Source organism: Lutjanus erythropterus, chromosome 10 (assembly GCF_056507025.1).
Source record: "Lutjanus erythropterus isolate fLutEry1 chromosome 10, fLutEry1.hap2, whole genome shotgun sequence".
Taxonomy (NCBI): domain Eukaryota; kingdom Metazoa; phylum Chordata; class Actinopteri; order Lutjaniformes; family Lutjanidae; genus Lutjanus; species Lutjanus erythropterus.
The window spans coordinates 9,135,292-9,154,520 of NC_139326.1; the positions used below are offsets into that span (position 1 = coordinate 9,135,292).

Here is a 19,229-nt window from a genome sequence, read left to right on the forward strand (position 1 = left end):
TGATTTGCATGCAGCACTCATCTTCATCAGCCTGCTCTTTCTATTTGTCACTTTTAGTGTCACTGTCCATGGTATTGGATTGTAACCTACTTACTTGTAAATGGTCAGTGTCTTTAACCTGATACTGCAGCTCCAGTCACCTTTCTTTATCATCTCCAGTCAGTATATTTGTGTCTTTGTCTCCATATTTAACCACAGAAAAGACCCAAAGAAGGCTACACAGTTAATTGAAAAGTTTTGAATTGTTTTGATAAAGAAAAACTGTGACAAAATAGCATTATAATGAAGTACTTCAGTCCTGCAGAAAAGACCTTGCCTACAAATCTCTACAAAGACTAACAAAAGTCAGTTCTTGATTTTAATATATATTTTTTGTGATAAAAAATTGCAGTGCTAAAATGATCATTCCTACTAATTGTGAATCATATTGCAATTGTAATATCTGTCAAAATAGTCGCAATATTATTATTATTATTTTTTTTACCTTATCGTGCAGGCCTTGAAGAGACCCAAAGCTTGACTTAACTTCTGAGTATTTGTTCTTTGCCGGTGAATATGCAAATAGTTTTAGTGCGCACAACCTCCAGCATAATTTCCACATCTTTTTCAATTAAAATGAAACATTTCATCTCAAGAAAACAGACTATCATAGGACAAAAATCTGTCTCCAGCTGTATTTTGTGTTGTTACTCGAGGCTCAGTACTTCGATTCCACTTATTAGCCATGTCTTCTTTTTTTTCCCTCTGCTCAGCTCATATGGTGTGCTTTAAAATATTTAACACATATGAACCAGGGAAGTAGGTTTTTGTGTCACAGCGACTATACACTCACAACCTATTAATGCTAAATATATCCAATGTAAAACATGTGGTTGGTATTTCCATTCATGGAACCGTTTCGAGGACAAGGTGAATGTTAATGTTTGGAGATAATAACCTGTTTTCAGATGAACACGACACGACAAGTCTTTTCATCCTTTTGAACCACTGAGTTAGTGGTATATTGCTTGAGTTGCTTTATATCAGACCCATGAAATACAGATTAAAGATCTTAAAGTTCATGTCAGAAACTGTAACTTTGTGATGATAAGTTATTGTCCTCTTTTGATAATGCAGTGACCATGAAATGATCCCTGTATTGATGTCCTGTTGGAGTAAGTGTCTTGTGAATGTTATCTGAGTTGTGTTGTGAGAGCAGCATCATAGCCACTTGGAAACGGCCCATGGCCTCGTTCTGGATGCGTCCTGATGGCAGTTTAAATTAGGATTCATTACAGCCCCGGGGACCGTCGGTTGTAACACACACTGACAAGCACATGATTGATGCTGACCTCAAAGCCGTCTGGGCATCATGAAGTAGGGGGAAAAAAACACATTGGCAAAAGTATGACTGACACCATTTGGGGATGTTTATGGGTTTTAGCTCTCACTTTGTGATTAAGTGTCTTGTAGTGCCTGGTCTCCACTTCCCACACATCCGAGTGTGCCGCTTCTCTGCCATGGAAATCTTTGAACAACCTGTGATGGGGGATTTGAGTGGTTTCACCTGTAGACAAGTGCCTTTGTCAGCAGCAAATTTAGATTTAATTTTAGTTTAAGGAGGTGGTTCAGTTGTTTGTAGTGTTTCCTGAAGGCCTGCAGAACTGTCTGTGTTCACAAGGCCAGTCAGCATTTGAAGTTGAGTGCATTGATAACTTTAAGTGCCTGTGAGTGCATAATTATTTATCTGTTAGCTGTGCTGTGAACTAGTGACTTGACAGCATGTTATATCCTGTCATTCTTTACTTTAGGAACATTTCAGTGCCAAAGTGAGAATGTTGCTACAGGAGCAGGTTGGGAAAGATTTTTTTAAAATGTGAACGTCTATCAGCCACTGAGAGATTAACGTTCAAATTCACCAGAGATCTAATGATGTTTATACTTTTTCAATACTGCACATTTAAAAACAATACAGTACTAACAATTTTAAGCATTGAAAGTATCAGATCTATGAAAAATGACCAAAGTGCTCATTTCAGTCTTTATTGTTCTTGGCATACAGCAGCAAAACCAGGCAGTGCTCAGTGAGTTTTTTCTGTCCCAACACTGTGTGCAGGCTCTTAATAAAAAAAAAAAATGAAAATAAAGTCCTTCTTTGTATGCCTAGGACTTTTTTCTTTTTACTGTCGTACAGAAAGAGGTATCAAGTATTGTTTGGCATTGAAACATTTTGATTAGTACAATCAGCTAAGTCATTCAGCACTAAATTCAACATCCAGATTTACTGTCACTCGATAAAAAGCAACCTTGTACACTATTTTCACTTTCGCTCTTCTCTGTCAGTCATTCTTTATACCTTGTCTGAATTACTCCTGCAGCTTGGTCACAAACCTTGTGTTTTTGTGAGTCATTGTCTTCATTGATTAAAAAAAAAAGTCCCCTCTTCCTTCCTGCCATCCCTCCTTAGTATGTCCTTGAGAGATAACCTTACCTGCATTGTCTCTGTCCCCTCATCTATCTCACATCTCCTCTCCTCTGATCGTCTTAGTCTCGTTCAGGTTTAGTGTCTCTGATAATGACACCCTTCCCTTACGAGAGCTTTCTGAGGACAAATCCAAAACATATTCCTGCCTGTCAGAAGAACAGTCTGTGTACTGCAAGATGGGAACTCTGCACTGTGACATTGCGTTACCCTCCAGCGTTGTTTCCAGTCTCAGCTAGCCCCATCATTGCACAGTCCCAGACACACACAATGAAGCACATACACATGCAGCTAAGGTATACACAGGCTTGCATAGCCAAAGACTGACTAGTCTGAGCCAGAGTGTTATTGTAAACAAGGTTAAGCATGACAGTGTAGACTGCTAAATGACTCAGAGCGACGCGCCGTTATGAATGGCAGCACAAAGAGAGGAAAAGAGATTGATGAGGCTCTAGTGTTATTGTCTGAAGTGACCGAGACGTTCAACTCCCTCCTCCTCCTGTTCTTTCTTAATACAGCATCATGCAATAATCAAGCATGCACTATTTTTATTAACAAAGGCCGAAAGTGGTGGTAGAGCAGGTACAGATGGGTCAGCGTTTAAATCAATAGATGGAGCCATGGAATTAGCTTTCTAACTCTTAATGCTGCCCTCCCACGTGGATTAATCATCACTGAGTCCAGTCAGACCAAAGCAGTGTCTCAGTGTAGGACGGGGATGTGGGTGTATGTGTAGAAATGGTGGTCAGATTACAGATGACATCCAACAATATCCCGCTATGTGATATTTGTTGATTATCAGGAAAAACAGACAAGTGTTTGTGTCATGTGAGTCAGAGGACAAGTTGATAGTGTAATTTTCTTGTCTGAGAGTCCAAACAAATCTTCTGCGTCTGCCACTAATTGTATCCCTCGCTAACCTCCCACCCTGACGCTTTTGAAATTGAACAACCTAGCGAACTGAGCCGTGACAGCTTTTGTAAATGGGTCAGACGCGCGAGATGAAAGCAAGGGCAAAGTCAGACAGACAAACAAGAATAATACGTCAGCGGCCAGTCTCTGTGGACAAAACAACACATGGTGACCAAAGGCTGTGGGATGTTTTTCCCTGCTCCTCATGCTAATCAAACATTTGCAACTCAATGTAGACCCCACTTCCTCAGTGGTGAGTGTATATTGAATATTTGCAAATGAGCTCCCCTGTAGCATAGATGAGGCTGTCTCAATAGTCTCTGAGTCATAAGTGTTCCTGCTGCCCATTTAGATCAATATGGGAGCATGACTGTAAACTGGATATAGTGGATATGAGGTAGTGGCAATTTGTGCTTCTTAGTATTCCAGTTAGTGTTTGGGCTGTTGTGTTCAATGTATGCTGCACCTGACTATAATTATCCATTGTGTTCCATATGAATATGACCCATTGTACTTAGAAACACACTCGAATTTTTATTAGTTTTACATAAGCCTAGTAAACATGTATCTAACAAACTCAAACAAAATATCCTGACAGTGGCCTGCAGCTCTGTACTGATAATAGAAATGTTTATGCTCTCTGGAGCTTAGATTTCACCTGAATAATGTCATCACGCTGAATAAATAAGTGGTATGATGCCTAATATTAGCTTTGTTCTCCTTCCTGGAATCATTTTGTCAGATCTGCTGTTATTTTTTGCCTCCAGGCCGCTTCATTAGACAAAAATAAGCAGAAAATATGAACCTAGTTGCACAAAGTCAAGTTGTAAACATTTGCCATGCTTAATAAGGCCACACAGAAATAACACAGGACAAGGGCATTGGAGGGTACATGATGGCTTTTACTACTCTGATAACTAATGCATCCAAAAGTGATTTAATATTTCAGGGTTCTTTTGCTCCTGCTGGAGGATCACAAGCTTACATTTTGACGGGAGTTCAGTAGATCTGTGCTTTTTGATGTCGAGGGAACATCTTTATGTGTCTGCGAGCTTTCCTGGGATGTCAGTCTAATCAGCTGAAAACCCACGGTATTGATCCAGGGAGAGCGAGAGAGAACCACAGAGGCGGAGACCGACAGAGTTGTTAATTTTGGAAGGGGTAGAGTGTGAGTTGAGGAAACGTATAACAAGGGGGCATCATTTATTTAAACACCCACCTTGCATGTTTTCTATTGGACTTCTTTTCAAGAAAGGGCAGTGATCAGTGAGTTTGGCAGTTACAGACGAAAGCAGCCCCGAGCAGCTGTAAGACTGATTTAGAGTAGAAGTGGTCTGCCAATTTTCACTGCAGCTCCACTTGGTGTGAAGAAATGTTCCAATACTTTAACTGTGGTGTTTTTTCTTTCAACGTGGATAAAGGCTGAGATAACAAGTGCCAAACTCGACAACATCAGTATCTTAAATAGTTTGGTCTAAGTGTTTTTGTTTGTGGATTTATGGATTTATGTTTATGGATGCCGGCAAAAGGAGATAATGTCTAGGGTTGTGTTTTTTCCTCTTTGAGTTGAATATGCATAGTGGCCATCTGTGAGTCTGGCGATTAGTCAAGGTCAGGGGATTTTTAGGGTTAGGATTGTTTGTCCACACATACCTTTGGTTTTTGGATGGCTTCAACCTTTTGTGGATGTTTCAGTTTGTCTGTCTCTCTGAGTCGATAGTCTGTGAGATATCCATTCACCACTAGATTAACAGGGCAGTGAGGTTCAGTTGGCTCAAGGCAAATGTAAATGTCTTTGTAATTCCACAGTTAGAGTCTATACTGTAGCTTAGGGACTTGGTCTGCTCATTAAACTTGAGCAAAAAGAGTTTACTTTGTAATGATTCAGAATATTTACATCTTAAGCGCTTCACTGATGCCTACAGCAACTTATAGTGAGTAAAAATGTAGATTAAGGGGAGATTTCATGCAGCAAATGGTATGGATTGCAAAGGTTACGGTCAAACAGTGCAGTTTTTTATTAGTGTAACAAAATGGTGTAATGCCACTTGAAGAAAAGGAAGGGAGAAAGTTTTTGTGTTTCATTTCGATAAGTGCACAAGAAAATATGACAGGGCAATTCAGTATCACTGAGATGTGATCAGCTGTGACAGTTTGCTCATCCTGTTTTTCTGTTAGCCTATAATTGACATGATATATCATTGGACAAACACAACAGATGAGACAATGTGGCAAATCCACTTTACTTACAAAGATGATACAAGAGATTGAGGCTTACTTAATTGTTAGACTCTTCGCTTGTTGGTTTGTCATCCAAAACGTGGAGCAGACAGACAGCCTGCAGACATGGCTGCTGCTGTCCTGATACATCGGTGTGGAAGGATGCACCTTATCATGGCTGAACAGAGCTGGATATGGAGAATTTTTCACATGAAGGCCTGTTTTGTTTATTTAAAGCATCCAGCCTGTCTGATTTTATGGAAACAACAGTGGTGACAGACAGCTGATCTTCACAACTGATTGATTATATATGATCAGTATGATACACGTAAGCTTTTTACATTGCTTTACTGTTAGTGGTTCATCACAAAGCTAAGAGAGAAAGTTTGTATGTGGGTGGTGGGAGGTGTGGGGTCACTTTAGGCTCAGTGCCCAGTGATCTATACACTCAGCCAATGTCACTTGAATCTAATTATTTCGCTTTGAGGGACATTTTCCTTTTCTTTCTGTGGGAAGTTTGAAAGGATCAGTGTGTAGGATTTAATGTCTTGCAGTGACTGAATACTCCTTGCGTCACATTCCCCTTTCATGTGTAGGAGAACCCGTGATGGCTGTGAAACTTTATAAAGGGCTATAAAGGGCTCATTCTAAGGTAACTATTATTATACACTAATGAAAACATACTCATGAGTGTTATATTCCCTTTCAGCCATATTCTGCCAAAAGATCCCCCTAAACACGCTTGACCATTAAGGTCTGAAGGATACAGGAAATGCTACAGGAAATGCTACAGGGACTGCAGGTCAGGACTTTTAAAAAATCTGTAATTAACGGGCTCTGGATTAAAAAAACCAAAACAAAGAAATAACCTTGCAGTTACAGAGAGCATTACAAGTGTGCAAAAAATGAACAGCATGACTTCCGTCCTTTATTTTTTTTTTTAAACAATACGCACCTTGAAAGATTTCCAATCACAATTTTACATTATGGTAATATATAATAACAAAGACGTGCAGTTACAAGTTCGGAGACAGTCCAGTAAGTTATCTTAAGTTTTAAAACAAAAAACTGATAAGGAGACCTAAAGCGGTCTGGATTATAGATGTATCTTTATCCAGCTCTTCCAAATAAACTGGTACTTTGTACATCATAATGCTTTCAAGTTATGCTCCACCCAATATTTGTCCTTTTACTTGCAATGATCACTTTAGAGTTGACCTTTTAGGTAATATTAAAATTGGAAATCAACTCAGTTGCTGCCATACTTTAATAGCAAATGCATTTGTATGGATTAACATGGAAAACCTATTCAGACACAGCAGTGGCTCAACTCTGTGTACCGTAACTAATGTTTATTTTGTGTTCATGAATGCAAATTATTTTTATAGATCCTCTGAAATCAGTGCATTAGATAAATTGTAGTCTTAATTCAAGTCTTTAGAGCCATTCAGTCCATAAAATCCCATCAGTTTGTAAATGCTGTTTTAGCCAGTGTCTCTGTGAAGCTTTCATCTTTCCAGGACGATGGGTTCATTCAGGGCTCTGACTGTGACAGAAACATTATTTTGGCACATGATCATCACATTAGCAAAGTGTTACAGACAGCAGAAAAAAAAACTGTCCAGTGTTTCTGCACTTTCATTCTGTCACTGCCTCCAGACGGGGGATCAGCTCAGCCTGAAATCTGTGTCTAACAGAGAGAAAAGAGATGGTTTGCATTTATGCGAACTGCCCTTTACTGGCGCTGCTGATCCTGCTGCTGAATTTGGCTCGAGCTTTGCAGGGACTTAGTGCCACCTACTGGTGCAAAGCTGATGTGGATCTCTGGAGAGAGGAGAGAGGAAACTGGCAGGAGATGATTAGAGAGGCTTTTGGCTGGATGGACAGATGAATGAATGTCATGCTTAGCTTTCAATTAATATCAAACCAAGGCCAATTTCTCAATCATAGTCTCTCTACATAGATGAGATTAAGTATTACTACTTTTTTTTTTTACGTTTTTACCCCTGAAATGTGGTTGTGACCTCACCTCATATTTTATTTATCAAACCAGCATGCAGTCAAATAGGCTGTAAGGTCAGGAATTAAAAAAGGTACATCAGCGGTTGATTTACGTGTGTGTTTGTTTATGTGGGCATCATGGCAGAAATACTAAAAGTGTTTTTATGAACTATTTATGTTTTAGTGTTATTTTGCTCTCAAGGTCCGTTTTAAAAAAGGAAACTAGGCTAGCTTCTCATATGATCTACTCTTACTTTCTGTAGTTCATGTTTTCCTCATCAGACTTAATTGTCAACTCAATACACTCTTCTGTCTGACATTACTTCTACTCTAACAGATCTTCCCTGAGCATTTACTAGAGAGCAACATAATATTAAGTCGACAATGTGTTGCCATGCTAATATACTTTGCCCCCACAGTCTTTGTTTTTGTTGGAGAGTGAGCTTGTCAGGTGTAGTCATGCTATAAAGTTAGCCTTAAAGTGTGTAGATAAGCTGTATGTTGTGTTTGCTGTCACAGAAAAGAAATAAGAAACCCCTGTAATGTTACCATGGTGTCTTCATGTACTCTCTGCAGCAGAATTTGCCCAGACTATGAATCAGGTTAAAGATAATTAAAATAGCGTTAAGTCTCCAAAATACAGTTTGGAGCTGCTGAGCTGGAAGCCGCTGACAGGGGAACAAACGCAATCAGATGATTGATCATATTTTCTGTCAGCTCGTAGCTTCTTACTCTAATTAGCGAGCTCTGCTATTGCATAAACATGTTACATACAGGAACTTTTTATTTAATTTGTGTGGCAACAAACACAACACACAACCTTTAAGTAACTATTATACAGCAGCATGAGCTGATCTACACACTCTTCTTTAGTCAATCTAAAACAGCCTGTATCCGTATTTTGGATATTGCTATGTCATGATATATCTGATATATATATCTTTTCCTGATTTTAAAGGCTGCATTGCAGCAAGGTTATGTGATTTTCTGAACTTACCAGACTGTGTTAGCTGTTATATTACCTTTACCCACATTATATCCACATTATATATAATTATTTATCAAAAATCTCTATCTCTAATTTTTGTGAAAGCACCAGTCATTGTAATATAAATATAAATATATAAAAAATATCATGATGTTTGATTTTGTACATAACACCCAGCCCTACAATGTGAGTGTATGAGAAAATGTGTGTATTGAGATATATATCATGTATTGTGCAATGGCCGAAAAATACTGAGATACTGTTATTGCCAAAACAAGCATGGCTGTTGCTATTTACACCAGAGTCCAGTCTCAGTGTGGTGCTAGGCTTAATCCCATATCTTGGACTGTTTCCTGAGTACCACAGCAGTCAGGCTCTTGCAGTGTCACTGTTGTGTTTCCTCTCCACTATAAAGAGCCTGTGTAATAATTATCTTGCTTATTGTTGGGTTTGTTGTCCTTAGAGCAAGAACTAGAATACAATCTGAAGAAGTCATTAAATGAGCACTTATTTTTTATGAAATGAATGAAGTCACCTCAGGTTAAATTATTTCAGTTGGGAGGTAACACTGTATAGAAATCTCAGCGATTTGAGATTGACTTTTTGGAAGTTTTGATCAAGCTGCCACGTCAAGATTATTCTTCCCTGATGGATGAAAGCGACTGTAGGCGTCTGGAAACGTTTGATCTGTATCTCTGCCATACATTTTTGGCAGCAGAGCTGTTCTCCCTTGTGAACCTTTGGCTGTATTTCACAACTTAAGATTTCTTTCTGAAGAACATAAGACCTCGGTGTACCAAGTGTTTTCGAGGTGGGAGTAGGATGAGGATAGGAGGTATTTGGGAAAAGGCACATTTGTACGGTTCACAAGAGGTTACCCAAAAAGCTCCACTATCATTTTTCCACATCTGACCAACTCATAAATCACTCTTGATGCACACTGCAGCACCACCACACTGCAGAGAGGGAGAGATGGCCTTTTTTTTAATCTATAAAAACTGGAGATTATTATGCTCAGTGTTTTATTTACCAAGTATATCAGACAGAATCCTCAGGTTCTTGGATGCTTCATAGCAGTTAAATCTTCAAAAGAGTTTTAATCAGTCCTCATCTTCTAATTTCTCCCACGTATGAGGACTAAAAAGGTTACTGAGATATGTCTTCAATTTCTTCATGGTGCCCACTCCATTCACCTTTTGCTTTGTTTGTTTCTCGGGTACAGGAGGTGCCTTCCTTTCCTCTTCAGTGTTCTGTTGGCCATCCGGCTTTACTATGATATAGTTTCCTTTCATTTCCTGTTCATTCATCCATTCCTCCCATTGCTTCTCCATCAGCAAAGCTTCCTCCTCTTTAGGCCTCTCGTGAACTCTTTCCCCCTCACTGTGGAACCCAGGGGTGAGGGTGATCTGCGAGTCACCATCGATGGTGTCTCCTGTGTCCATGTCACCATCACTGGTGTCATCATCACTGCTGTTATTGTCAGAGGGTGTCACAGGAAAGTTGAGGCTTGATCTCTTCAGGACCAGCGAATTTGCTTCATCATCTTCATCCTCCTTAGTTTTCTTCTTGTTTTCTTTCTCCACGTTCATTGATATCCTGTCAAATTGGCACTCCATGCTGCACTCCAGGTAAACCACTGTTTCTTTTAGCTCTTTGAGGTCTTGTAAAATCTTGGCTCTAAGATTTGTGAGTTCCTTCATCACATCAAAGCATTCAGTACGCATGTCTTTAATTTGCTTCTCCATCCTTCTGATCCTTGTCATGCAGAACCTCCTGTTGTTCGCTACCTTTTGTCTCCTCATGACCGATCTTTAAGACAAGACAAAGTTGATAGAAAAACATTGAACTGATGAACATTTTTTTTCATTATCTACATGTGTCGGGATCAGTGGCTCGTACTTCATACATGATTTGAATCAGAATGAGATTACTTAATAAGTAAGTAGGAAAACCAAACAATACAACGCAAAAATATTTGTAGCCTTTGCCTGACAAAAAGAATTGTACCTGAATCTGCGACGTTTCTTTCTGCTAGATTTTTCCATCACGTTATCCTCTGCTCCCAGTTTCTGTGTGTAAAAATAAATGCAGTGATTTTCAGTTATCAGGTCTCATTTTTCCTGAAATCCAGGGCCACTGTGAATTCTCTCTTTTTAATTTTTTTTTGTCTCAGAGCTGTCAACTCTGGAACACATTACCAACTGAAATCAATTTGATTTCAGATATAAAATCCTTGCAACAAAGGTCAAGTGGTGGCTAAAATCAAACCAGAGCTGTACCCACTCTTAGCTAATTGTGCTCAACAGCTCATGCAAAGTTTGCTCTATTATTTGCTTATGAAAGAATTATACAATTCACATTATCAATAAAATTATACAGTGCCGATGTCTTTATTTCTAAAGCTAATCCATTTTTCCCACTTTCTGTTATCTTTCATAAGTCATTCTTTCCATCATTTGTATTTCCTGCATTATATCTAAAGACTGTCTGTGTCTGGATGGGGCAGTTTTAACTGACGTCACTCTCTGTCAGGAGGACCCTCCAAAAGACGTGTAAGCTACATGGTTTGCTTCTGCTTCAGTAAAATCACCTCACTCAGCACAACAGCAACAAATACACATCTGGAAAGTGAGTTTACCCAGCTGCATTGCTATGGCTTTGCCTACTGTTGGACTAATTGTCCTTTTGAAAGTGTGGCAAACTGACCAAATTCAACTTCAGACTGAACATGTTGAATCTAACCAAACATCTCTGGTTAGTTTACTCAGTTCTTTGTGGGCTCATGCATTATTGAATACCATTGTAATAGTTTTCTTCACTGAATAATATTTTTTTTTCATAAAGTGATATTGCCCTAAATAGACTTACCTCAGCCGTTGAAATTTCTGCCATCTTCTTCTGTAGGTAGCTGCACCAACTAGACTTGTGTTTTTCTGTTGTGTACATTCGAAATTATGGAGCTCGGCAACATCTTCTCTAGAACTGTGTTGCCAAGTAATGTCCCAGGGCATTGAAATTAGAACGCCCCTGGAGAAAACCCCTTTTTGTTTGGAGACCTGATGTACCTGTTGGGCAACAGACTAAAGAAAATAGATACTTGAGTTTACCCATAATAGCTGTTTGATCAAATCAGGCATTGCGGTGATTAGTTCAGGGTTGTGTGACAGTGTGGGGGTTGAGGGGTGTTTATTTGTGCTTTACACACAACCACAGTGAAATGATCGGAGAATAACACTTTATTTCTCCGATTCACCAGCTTTCTTGCCACCTCATAGTCCCTACCTTGTTAAATCACCACCGTGCACGCTCTTTCAAACGAGTAGACGCAAACCAAAGGAAACTTTTAGGATCATCTTCAAGCCAGACCCAGATGTCAACGCTGGGTGCAAAAAGTAAACTAGAGCAACAAAACTTACACCTACACCCAATCAGAACAATGACTGTACTGTTCATTCCCATACTTGAATTAAAAATAAATACATAAATAAAAATTGCTGGTTTAGTTTAGTCCCACACTGATTTTTACTACTTTCTTACAAATACATACAGCTGCCATATGAATGACAACATGCATGTTGGCTTAATACTCTGGTATTTTGATTGGGGCGAGCTGTTTCCAGTCTCAATATAATGAGGAGTATGTGACAAATTATGAAAGGGTGTGTAAATACGGCCTGTTTCCAATTCCCATCAGAGGCCTGCCAGTCACTCTGTGTTTTGCGCTGGAGTCTCCACCTCCAACAGGTGGCTGCTATTTCTAAGTGATGATTATGACCGCAGGCCATAGTCTCTATAAAAAGGCCTGTCATGTCGCAACATTACTTTTCATTTCACTTTATTTCATTTCATTCTTTGCCGTCTGTCACTTTCACTCTACCTCTTTATCTCTGCTTGCCCCTTTCCTCTGTCTTATTTGTCATTCTGTCTTATCTCCATCTCAGCATTTCTCTTCATTCTCCACCTCAAGGACAAATTGCGGAGATGTTGAGAATTATTGCTGACTTGCAAAAGTCTATACTAAGAAGTGTTAGGAGGGTCATATTCCTGTTCATTCTGGCAGGCTCTCAGTGGGAGACATGTTCATCCACAAATGTGTTAATTCATTGGCCTGACATTAGCGTGGTGCACCCTCTCTGGTGACCTCTGAAGCTGTGAGCTCAGGCAAGAATTCCTGTTCTCATTGGTGTGCACATCTGCCATTGACACAACAGCTGACATGTTACTTTGGGACACGCGCATGTTTCCCGTAAACTCTGTGTCCCCCTCCGTCCTTCGACTGTATTATGTTGCTGAGAGAGACACGGGACTGTTTGCACTGTCATCCATGAGCTCCATGGAATCAGGGGTGAGTTTCATATCACCTTGCTCTAAATGTGATTTATTATAAAGCTAATTAACAGCATTATCACTATTTATACAACGCTTGACTGTTAGTTTATATTGTGTCTGTTGTGACTGTTAACTGATCCTGCAACATGCAACAGAAATCAGTTTTGATAAATAGCTTTTTAATAATCCACAGACCTTGTTGTGAGCAATTTCATGCAGGAACTACTTTCTTTCCCTCCCAGAACTACTTTAGAATCTCCTTCCTAATAGAAAGAAAGTAGTTCCTATGTGAAACTGCTCATAACAAGGTCTGTGGATTATCTTGAGTAAGCGCGTTATGATTTTTGGAACGAGACGCTTGTTTGAATTTTTCAAATGCATTTGTTTGGTGCTTTGAGCGCCACAAGCCGCATGCCATTTAGTCCCATTATATTGGAGACAAGGCGGACATCTCTACAGCTGACATGTCCAAAACTGGGCAACTCACACCAAAACAATGTAGATGGATTTTGATTTTAGGGTGAACTGTCCCTAAAAGAAAGAAAGAATTCAATTTAAATTCATCCTGAGTTTTGGTGGATCAAAGTTTGTCATTTAGTTAAGTGCACTCTTTTTTTTTTTTCAACACATTCGACAGAAGATAAAAATTATTGCCAGTTACACTCCAGAGAGCCTTCCAAATGAGTATGAGATTTTTGTGGATGTGATATGTTTATTATTTCTTGGCTTTACCTTAACGACGTGACAGCAGTGACTCACCACAGACACAGCACGCCCCCACCCAGCTCAGTAATCTTTTTACGTCCCTGTGTGTAAAGTCACGGAGCCTCACGACTCAGAAATACACATGGATGTCATGCAGCACAAATTGAGCCATTTGTTTATGTAACAGATCGTATTGTTTATGGTGCACATCCTTCAATATACTGTGTTCTGCTGTGTGGAGACTCGCTGCAAGAGGAAAACAGCAGAATCTGTTGTGGTGTGTGTGTGTGTGCGTGTGCGTGTGCATCCTCAAGCATGTCATTTCACTCTTATTATGAAACCTGTCAATTTCTCTATTAAAAATCTTGAAAATAGATACGACCATCTGTAAAAAAAATGACAATGCAACCACGTAGACTGATCACAATACCTGACTCAGACATTAGTCATTTCTGTGGCTGAAATCTGTGATCATTTACTGTCTGTTGAGAGAAAGAGAGTGAGAAACTTCATTTATTTTATTTCACTTTCTTTTTTTTTTTGCTTAACAGTGGCCCTGAAGTGTCAGTCATCGTCTGGAAACTGGGACTGTTACTTTCTATCAGCCATCTGTTCATGCCTGTCTCTTCATATCTTTAATCATAAAATCCCTCCTGCTGCTCACACTCATTTATTCTCTTTGCACGCCATACATTTCCAGTGGAACCTCACCTCTGCTATACATCTATAGCGCTCCAGTGCTCTACATCAGTGACAGATCCAGTCATATCACCCCACACTGTGTCCACAGCCTGTACAATGGATGCGGGTTTGAGCATGACCACCCAAAAATATTCCAGTTCTCCCACTGGGACATATCAGTTTCATTGTATTTTTGAATTTAATATACTGTTCTCTGTGGTAATATCTACCTAATTTAGAGGTGTAAGTGTTCGCTCACATGTCCCAGCCTTTAATTATTGTACTGTATTCCTTAAAAAGACCCCTGTAATTAGTGATAGACTGATTAAATTATCGACAAGACAACTGGGCTGTTTGTCAGGCGTTTTGATATAATCGGAATCAGCTGATGCTAGTGCTCACAAGCCTGATAAACTGATAAACTTGTTACTGTGGCTTCTATGGAACGATGTCAGCCTTGCGAGTTTGGGGAAGGGGGCGAAAAAGTTAGTTTTGAGCCCAGTATAACTCTTGTGCACTCAACTATAAACTTCTGCATAAAATCATCGTGATTTTCCCAAAAGTTAGCAAATCTAATCTAAAAGTGTTATTGGCTAATGTTAAATATATGTTAGGCCATCATGCGTAGAATGATTCAGCTGAGTGATGTTGTACCACGCTGTTCCAGTCTCTAAAATCCATCTGAAACAACATGCTACTGGCTGCATGAATTAAAGGAATTATACATGACTTTACTTTGTTTTGAAATCAGATTATTTATTGGCCATCAGCTGCTCTGCTCTCTTAATATCGGCATATCTAGTATTCTAGGACTATTTGGCCAATTTGGCAATTTCATACTGATGAATCAGCCCTGTCTTGTAATGTCGCTGCAGAGATAATACAAAATGTGTTTTGGATGAGATAATAAAGAACTTAAGTAACCTGGGGCAAGGACAGTTTTCATAATGAAGGCTGTTGTCAAGCCACTGAGTTTTTTTTTTTTTTTTTTAAATTACTGGAGAATTCACAAGGGTGAGTTTTAAGGGCCCAGTGAGCTTTCAGTGGTTTTAATAGAACTATGCAGAGGTATGACTGTGTGTGTGTGTGTGTGTGTGTGTGTGTGTGTGTGTGTGTGTGTGTGTGTGTGTGTGGGTGTGTGTGTGGGTGTTGTTCTAATGAAAGGGGATGAGTCACAGGGTGAAACTTGTAAGGTTTGCTACTACAGTCGCTCAGGTCTGGAGTGTGGGCTTCTTTCCAGGTTGGGAGTGTAGGCTGCTGTGATGACACACTGTGTGGGGGCAGAATCCCGGGTTGTCCAAGGAAAAGCCTATCTTATCCAAAAACTTTTAAAGTAGCTATTTTGATATATCCTGCATTTGCGGTGCCAATGTTTGTTTGACTGTTGTTTATTTCTGTTTTTTTTTTTTTTGTAGATAACGTGCCATTGTAGGTATTTTGAAGTCTAGATAATGTGATGTCACACCGAGCTTTTTTCAGTGCAGCTGCAGCAGAGCTACATAGAAGAACACAATGCCACAGCATTGTACCAACACCAGTCCCTCGCAATGAAAGAGTGAGGACAGTCTTAGCTCACAGTTGTTCAACATTAACGAAAGGAGAAATCATCGAAGAAGACTCAGAGATACTGGCCTCTCCGATGACAGTAAGCCAGTGCACAACAACAATACTTGCACCCACAGCAGAGTGGGTGCGAGAATAATTTAGTCATATTTCAGCTTAATTTCTGAGACTCCGTAACCCTCTTTTCGAAAAGTTTACGCACATCTTAGTTTCATCAATGAACCTGACTTCTTTCTGCAGTCCCACTGTCTCATTGTTTATTCTGATGAGTCAAGCTGTAGTTTGGTAGTTCGATAAGTAATAAGAAATGTCAGCACCACAGAACTGTCAGTACATTGTCTGCAGAAATATAATAGGACTAGTACTTTCCACATGAAGTACCACCCACTCTACTTTAGGATTTAGAGTGTTCGAAGCTACGGACAGGTTCACAACCACAAGACAGCTGCTTATGTGATTTGAAACTTAGTTTTGTTTTAATGAGGTCAGGACCCCTGTTGCCTCTGCTCAAATAACAGTGACTTCAAGTTCAGTTTATTTACTCTTCAGTTCACACATAAGTGGATGCATATACTGTATATTGTGTGTATATTTGAATTATGTACAAAAAAAACATTGTGATTATTTTGACAAATATCGTGATTGTGGTAGAAGTCACGATTTTTATGTTGTTTAAACTTTTGCTGGGTACCAAAAAATAATGGTGGGAGAAAAAAAAAATTCTCCTAAGTATCATGATTCTTTTTTTTAATTCCTGAATTGATTTTTTGACTAGTGAATAGTTGTTTTTACATGTATGAATCACTAGTGCTTAGTCCGTTAGCTTGACGCTAACATATAAAGGAAAGTAGCATTATGATCGAGATACTTTTTCTTACATCATTTCTTGGCTGGTGTTTCTCTGTAGCACCACAATGCTTCATATATCATTTATAATTTAGGCCCTATCTTGTGAAACATTTTCACTCTTGGCCATATGGCGATTTTCGATAATAGTCTGATGAATTGTTCAGTCCTGATTTTCAATCACTCAGCCTCAAATTAGCCTACACGTGGTGATTCAGAGGGACAAATGCAGGTTCAGTTCCACCAATTATCTAAAGGTCAGAGTTTTCCCTCAGCTCATGTCCTCTAATTTGGGTGACCAATTACTTTTAGATTCTCTTCTCATTTGTCTTTGAGATGCTGAATGCAAATTGGCAACCTGGCTGAAACAGAAGCTGTCCGAGGATACTGACAGCTCAAAGGAGAAAGGAGAGCACCTAATCGAAGTCAGGAGCATGGCAGGAGTACAGGTAGCAAGTGATGAAGCAAGCAAAGTCGAGGAGGGATGGAGAATTGGAGAGAGGGAAAGACAAAGACATGGGCAGAGACAAAAGTAAACAGAGGAGTGAGGTAAATCCATGTATAGATCCAGAGGAGGCAGTGATTCTCTCAGGAGGGGGCACACTGTGTCTGGCCTGGCTCCCAGTCTGTGCCTCCTCTGCTGGCACCTTATAACTAGACTTTGCCCTTTGTACATCACAGCATCCTTTTCCCTTCCTTTGTCCTGACTCAGACTAAACCTCCCATCATCACTCTGTCTGTCTGCTTTCTTTTCATTTAATCACTTCCACTGTGGTCCCTTTGTTTTGTCTTACTTCTCCTTTGGATTTAATTTTTGTCCGCTATTGTTTGAACCACTATCTTCTGTTATTGTTCTACCACCTTCATGTGCGTTTTTGGAAATTTTGGCTTTAAGCCGTCTCTTTTATTAGGCTATTTCTGTTGGGCTACTGAGATTTTTTTTCCATTACATTGCTCTGTATTAGCCTAGTACTGATGGTGCTTGTCTCTAATTAATGCCACTGGCAGTTTTTTACATCACTGTAAAGGCCTGTCTGCTGTGCTAGTTTCGGCTTATTTCATCACCGCCATCACAGGCTAATTATCTTGAAGAAAAGGACACATCTTAGAACTCACAAATAGAATTACAGCCCCAAATGTGTTTGTTGAAATGACAGTTCAGTGATTATGTCATGCATGTGCAACTAATGATTATTTTAATTATTGATTAGGTAATAAAAATGGCAATAATTTCAATAAGTTAGTAAGAAGAACTAATCTGATGTACTTGCTTTTCGGTACGCTTTCACCTGCATGATGGCCTCCTAACATATCCTGGTAGAGGTGGGCAGATCAATCCCAAAATATCAATACCTACGATACTATTTTATCAATTCTAGTGTCAGTAGAATTGATAGCACAGAGGATCAGTTTCATTTTCTTTCTTCTACGTTTTACCATTTTATTATTTAATCAAAGCAGACCTGTCTGTGCAAACAACGTTCATTTGTGTAGTACAGTCTTTGCTACTTTACTGCTGTCTGCTCAGACAACAAACACATCATGCCCATGCAGCACGCCGCTGTCCCTGACCAGTTCAATCCATTACATAGCTGAATGAAAGAGGAGCTTTGCAGCTTTGACTGAAAACGTGTGGTAGAAAGACTGTTTGCTACAAATTTGTTCAAGTACTCAACAAAAGACCTCACTACAGAGAAGTTGTATCTATGACAGTAAAGACGGGACGAGGAGGAGGAGGGAATGCCACGGCATCCAGACTCCTAACAGAGACTTTGCGTTTGAGTGGTAGAGTTTTTCTCCAAAGAAGCTCAGGCAGGAATATCCAGGTATATAGTACTTAACATGTTTGACATGTTGTGGAATGACAATAAAGCGTGAAGCACCGTTGAATTAATATTATAGTCTAATCATTTCTTCAGCATCATTTAATGTCACATTTTCAAACTACAACTCTTACTTTTGTGGACCAGTTAGATGAATATTCAGACATCAAAGTCATATTTTCAGCCCGTTGAGACTTGTTATCTAGCAGCTGCTGCTCTGCTTGCAGGTCTTTGTCTGTGCTGAATGTGGTTACACATTGCTCAAGTTGAGAAGTTATAACCCAGTTTATTCTGTCACAGTCTACATTCCACCTTATTTTCATTTTCTAGATTAAAACACTGCCAAACTGCGCTGGTTATACAAACTGTCATCTGACCAACTTTGCTGATAACAACATCCGGGGTTAGGTGGGCCATCGGGGCTTTCGTGCTGGGTGAGAGGGGCTGCTGTCCGATGGGGATGTAGCCCCAACTAGTGCTGGGCAGCTGCATAACATCTTAGAGGCAACAATTACTTTGCTTTGTATTAATTAATAAATAGTTTGGCCAACTAGTAATTCTGGTGCTGATTAGTGAGGGTGGCAACGCTTAATCATATAGTCCACTAATCACACACATCCCTAATAATAATCTGTAGTGTAACAGGGAAACAACACCTATATTTTGGCAGATTTAGCCTATTGATGATGCATTCACTTCA

The 19,229-nt window shown here is 39.5% G+C and overlaps 2 protein-coding genes across 3 annotated transcripts in view; one reads left to right on the forward strand and one right to left on the reverse strand.

The window, feature by feature from the left end:
• Window positions 1-19,229, forward strand: part of LOC146320027 (multiple C2 and transmembrane domain-containing protein 1-like) — a 175,655-nt gene that overhangs the window by 8,072 nt on the left and 148,354 nt on the right. The window lies entirely within an intron of this gene.
• LOC146320028 (uncharacterized) lies at window positions 9,590-10,387 on the reverse strand. Its single transcript, XM_084728151.1, has one exon. It carries the CDS (start codon window positions 10,382-10,384, stop codon window positions 9,683-9,685), a length of 702 nt encoding a protein of 233 aa, XP_084584277.1. The 5' UTR covers window positions 10,385-10,387; the 3' UTR covers window positions 9,590-9,682.

Coding starts and splice junctions, on each gene's coding strand:
- LOC146320028 (XM_084728151.1), bottom strand. CDS start 10,384: ATGAGGAGACAAAAGGTAGCGAACAACAGGAGGTTCTGCATGACAAGG.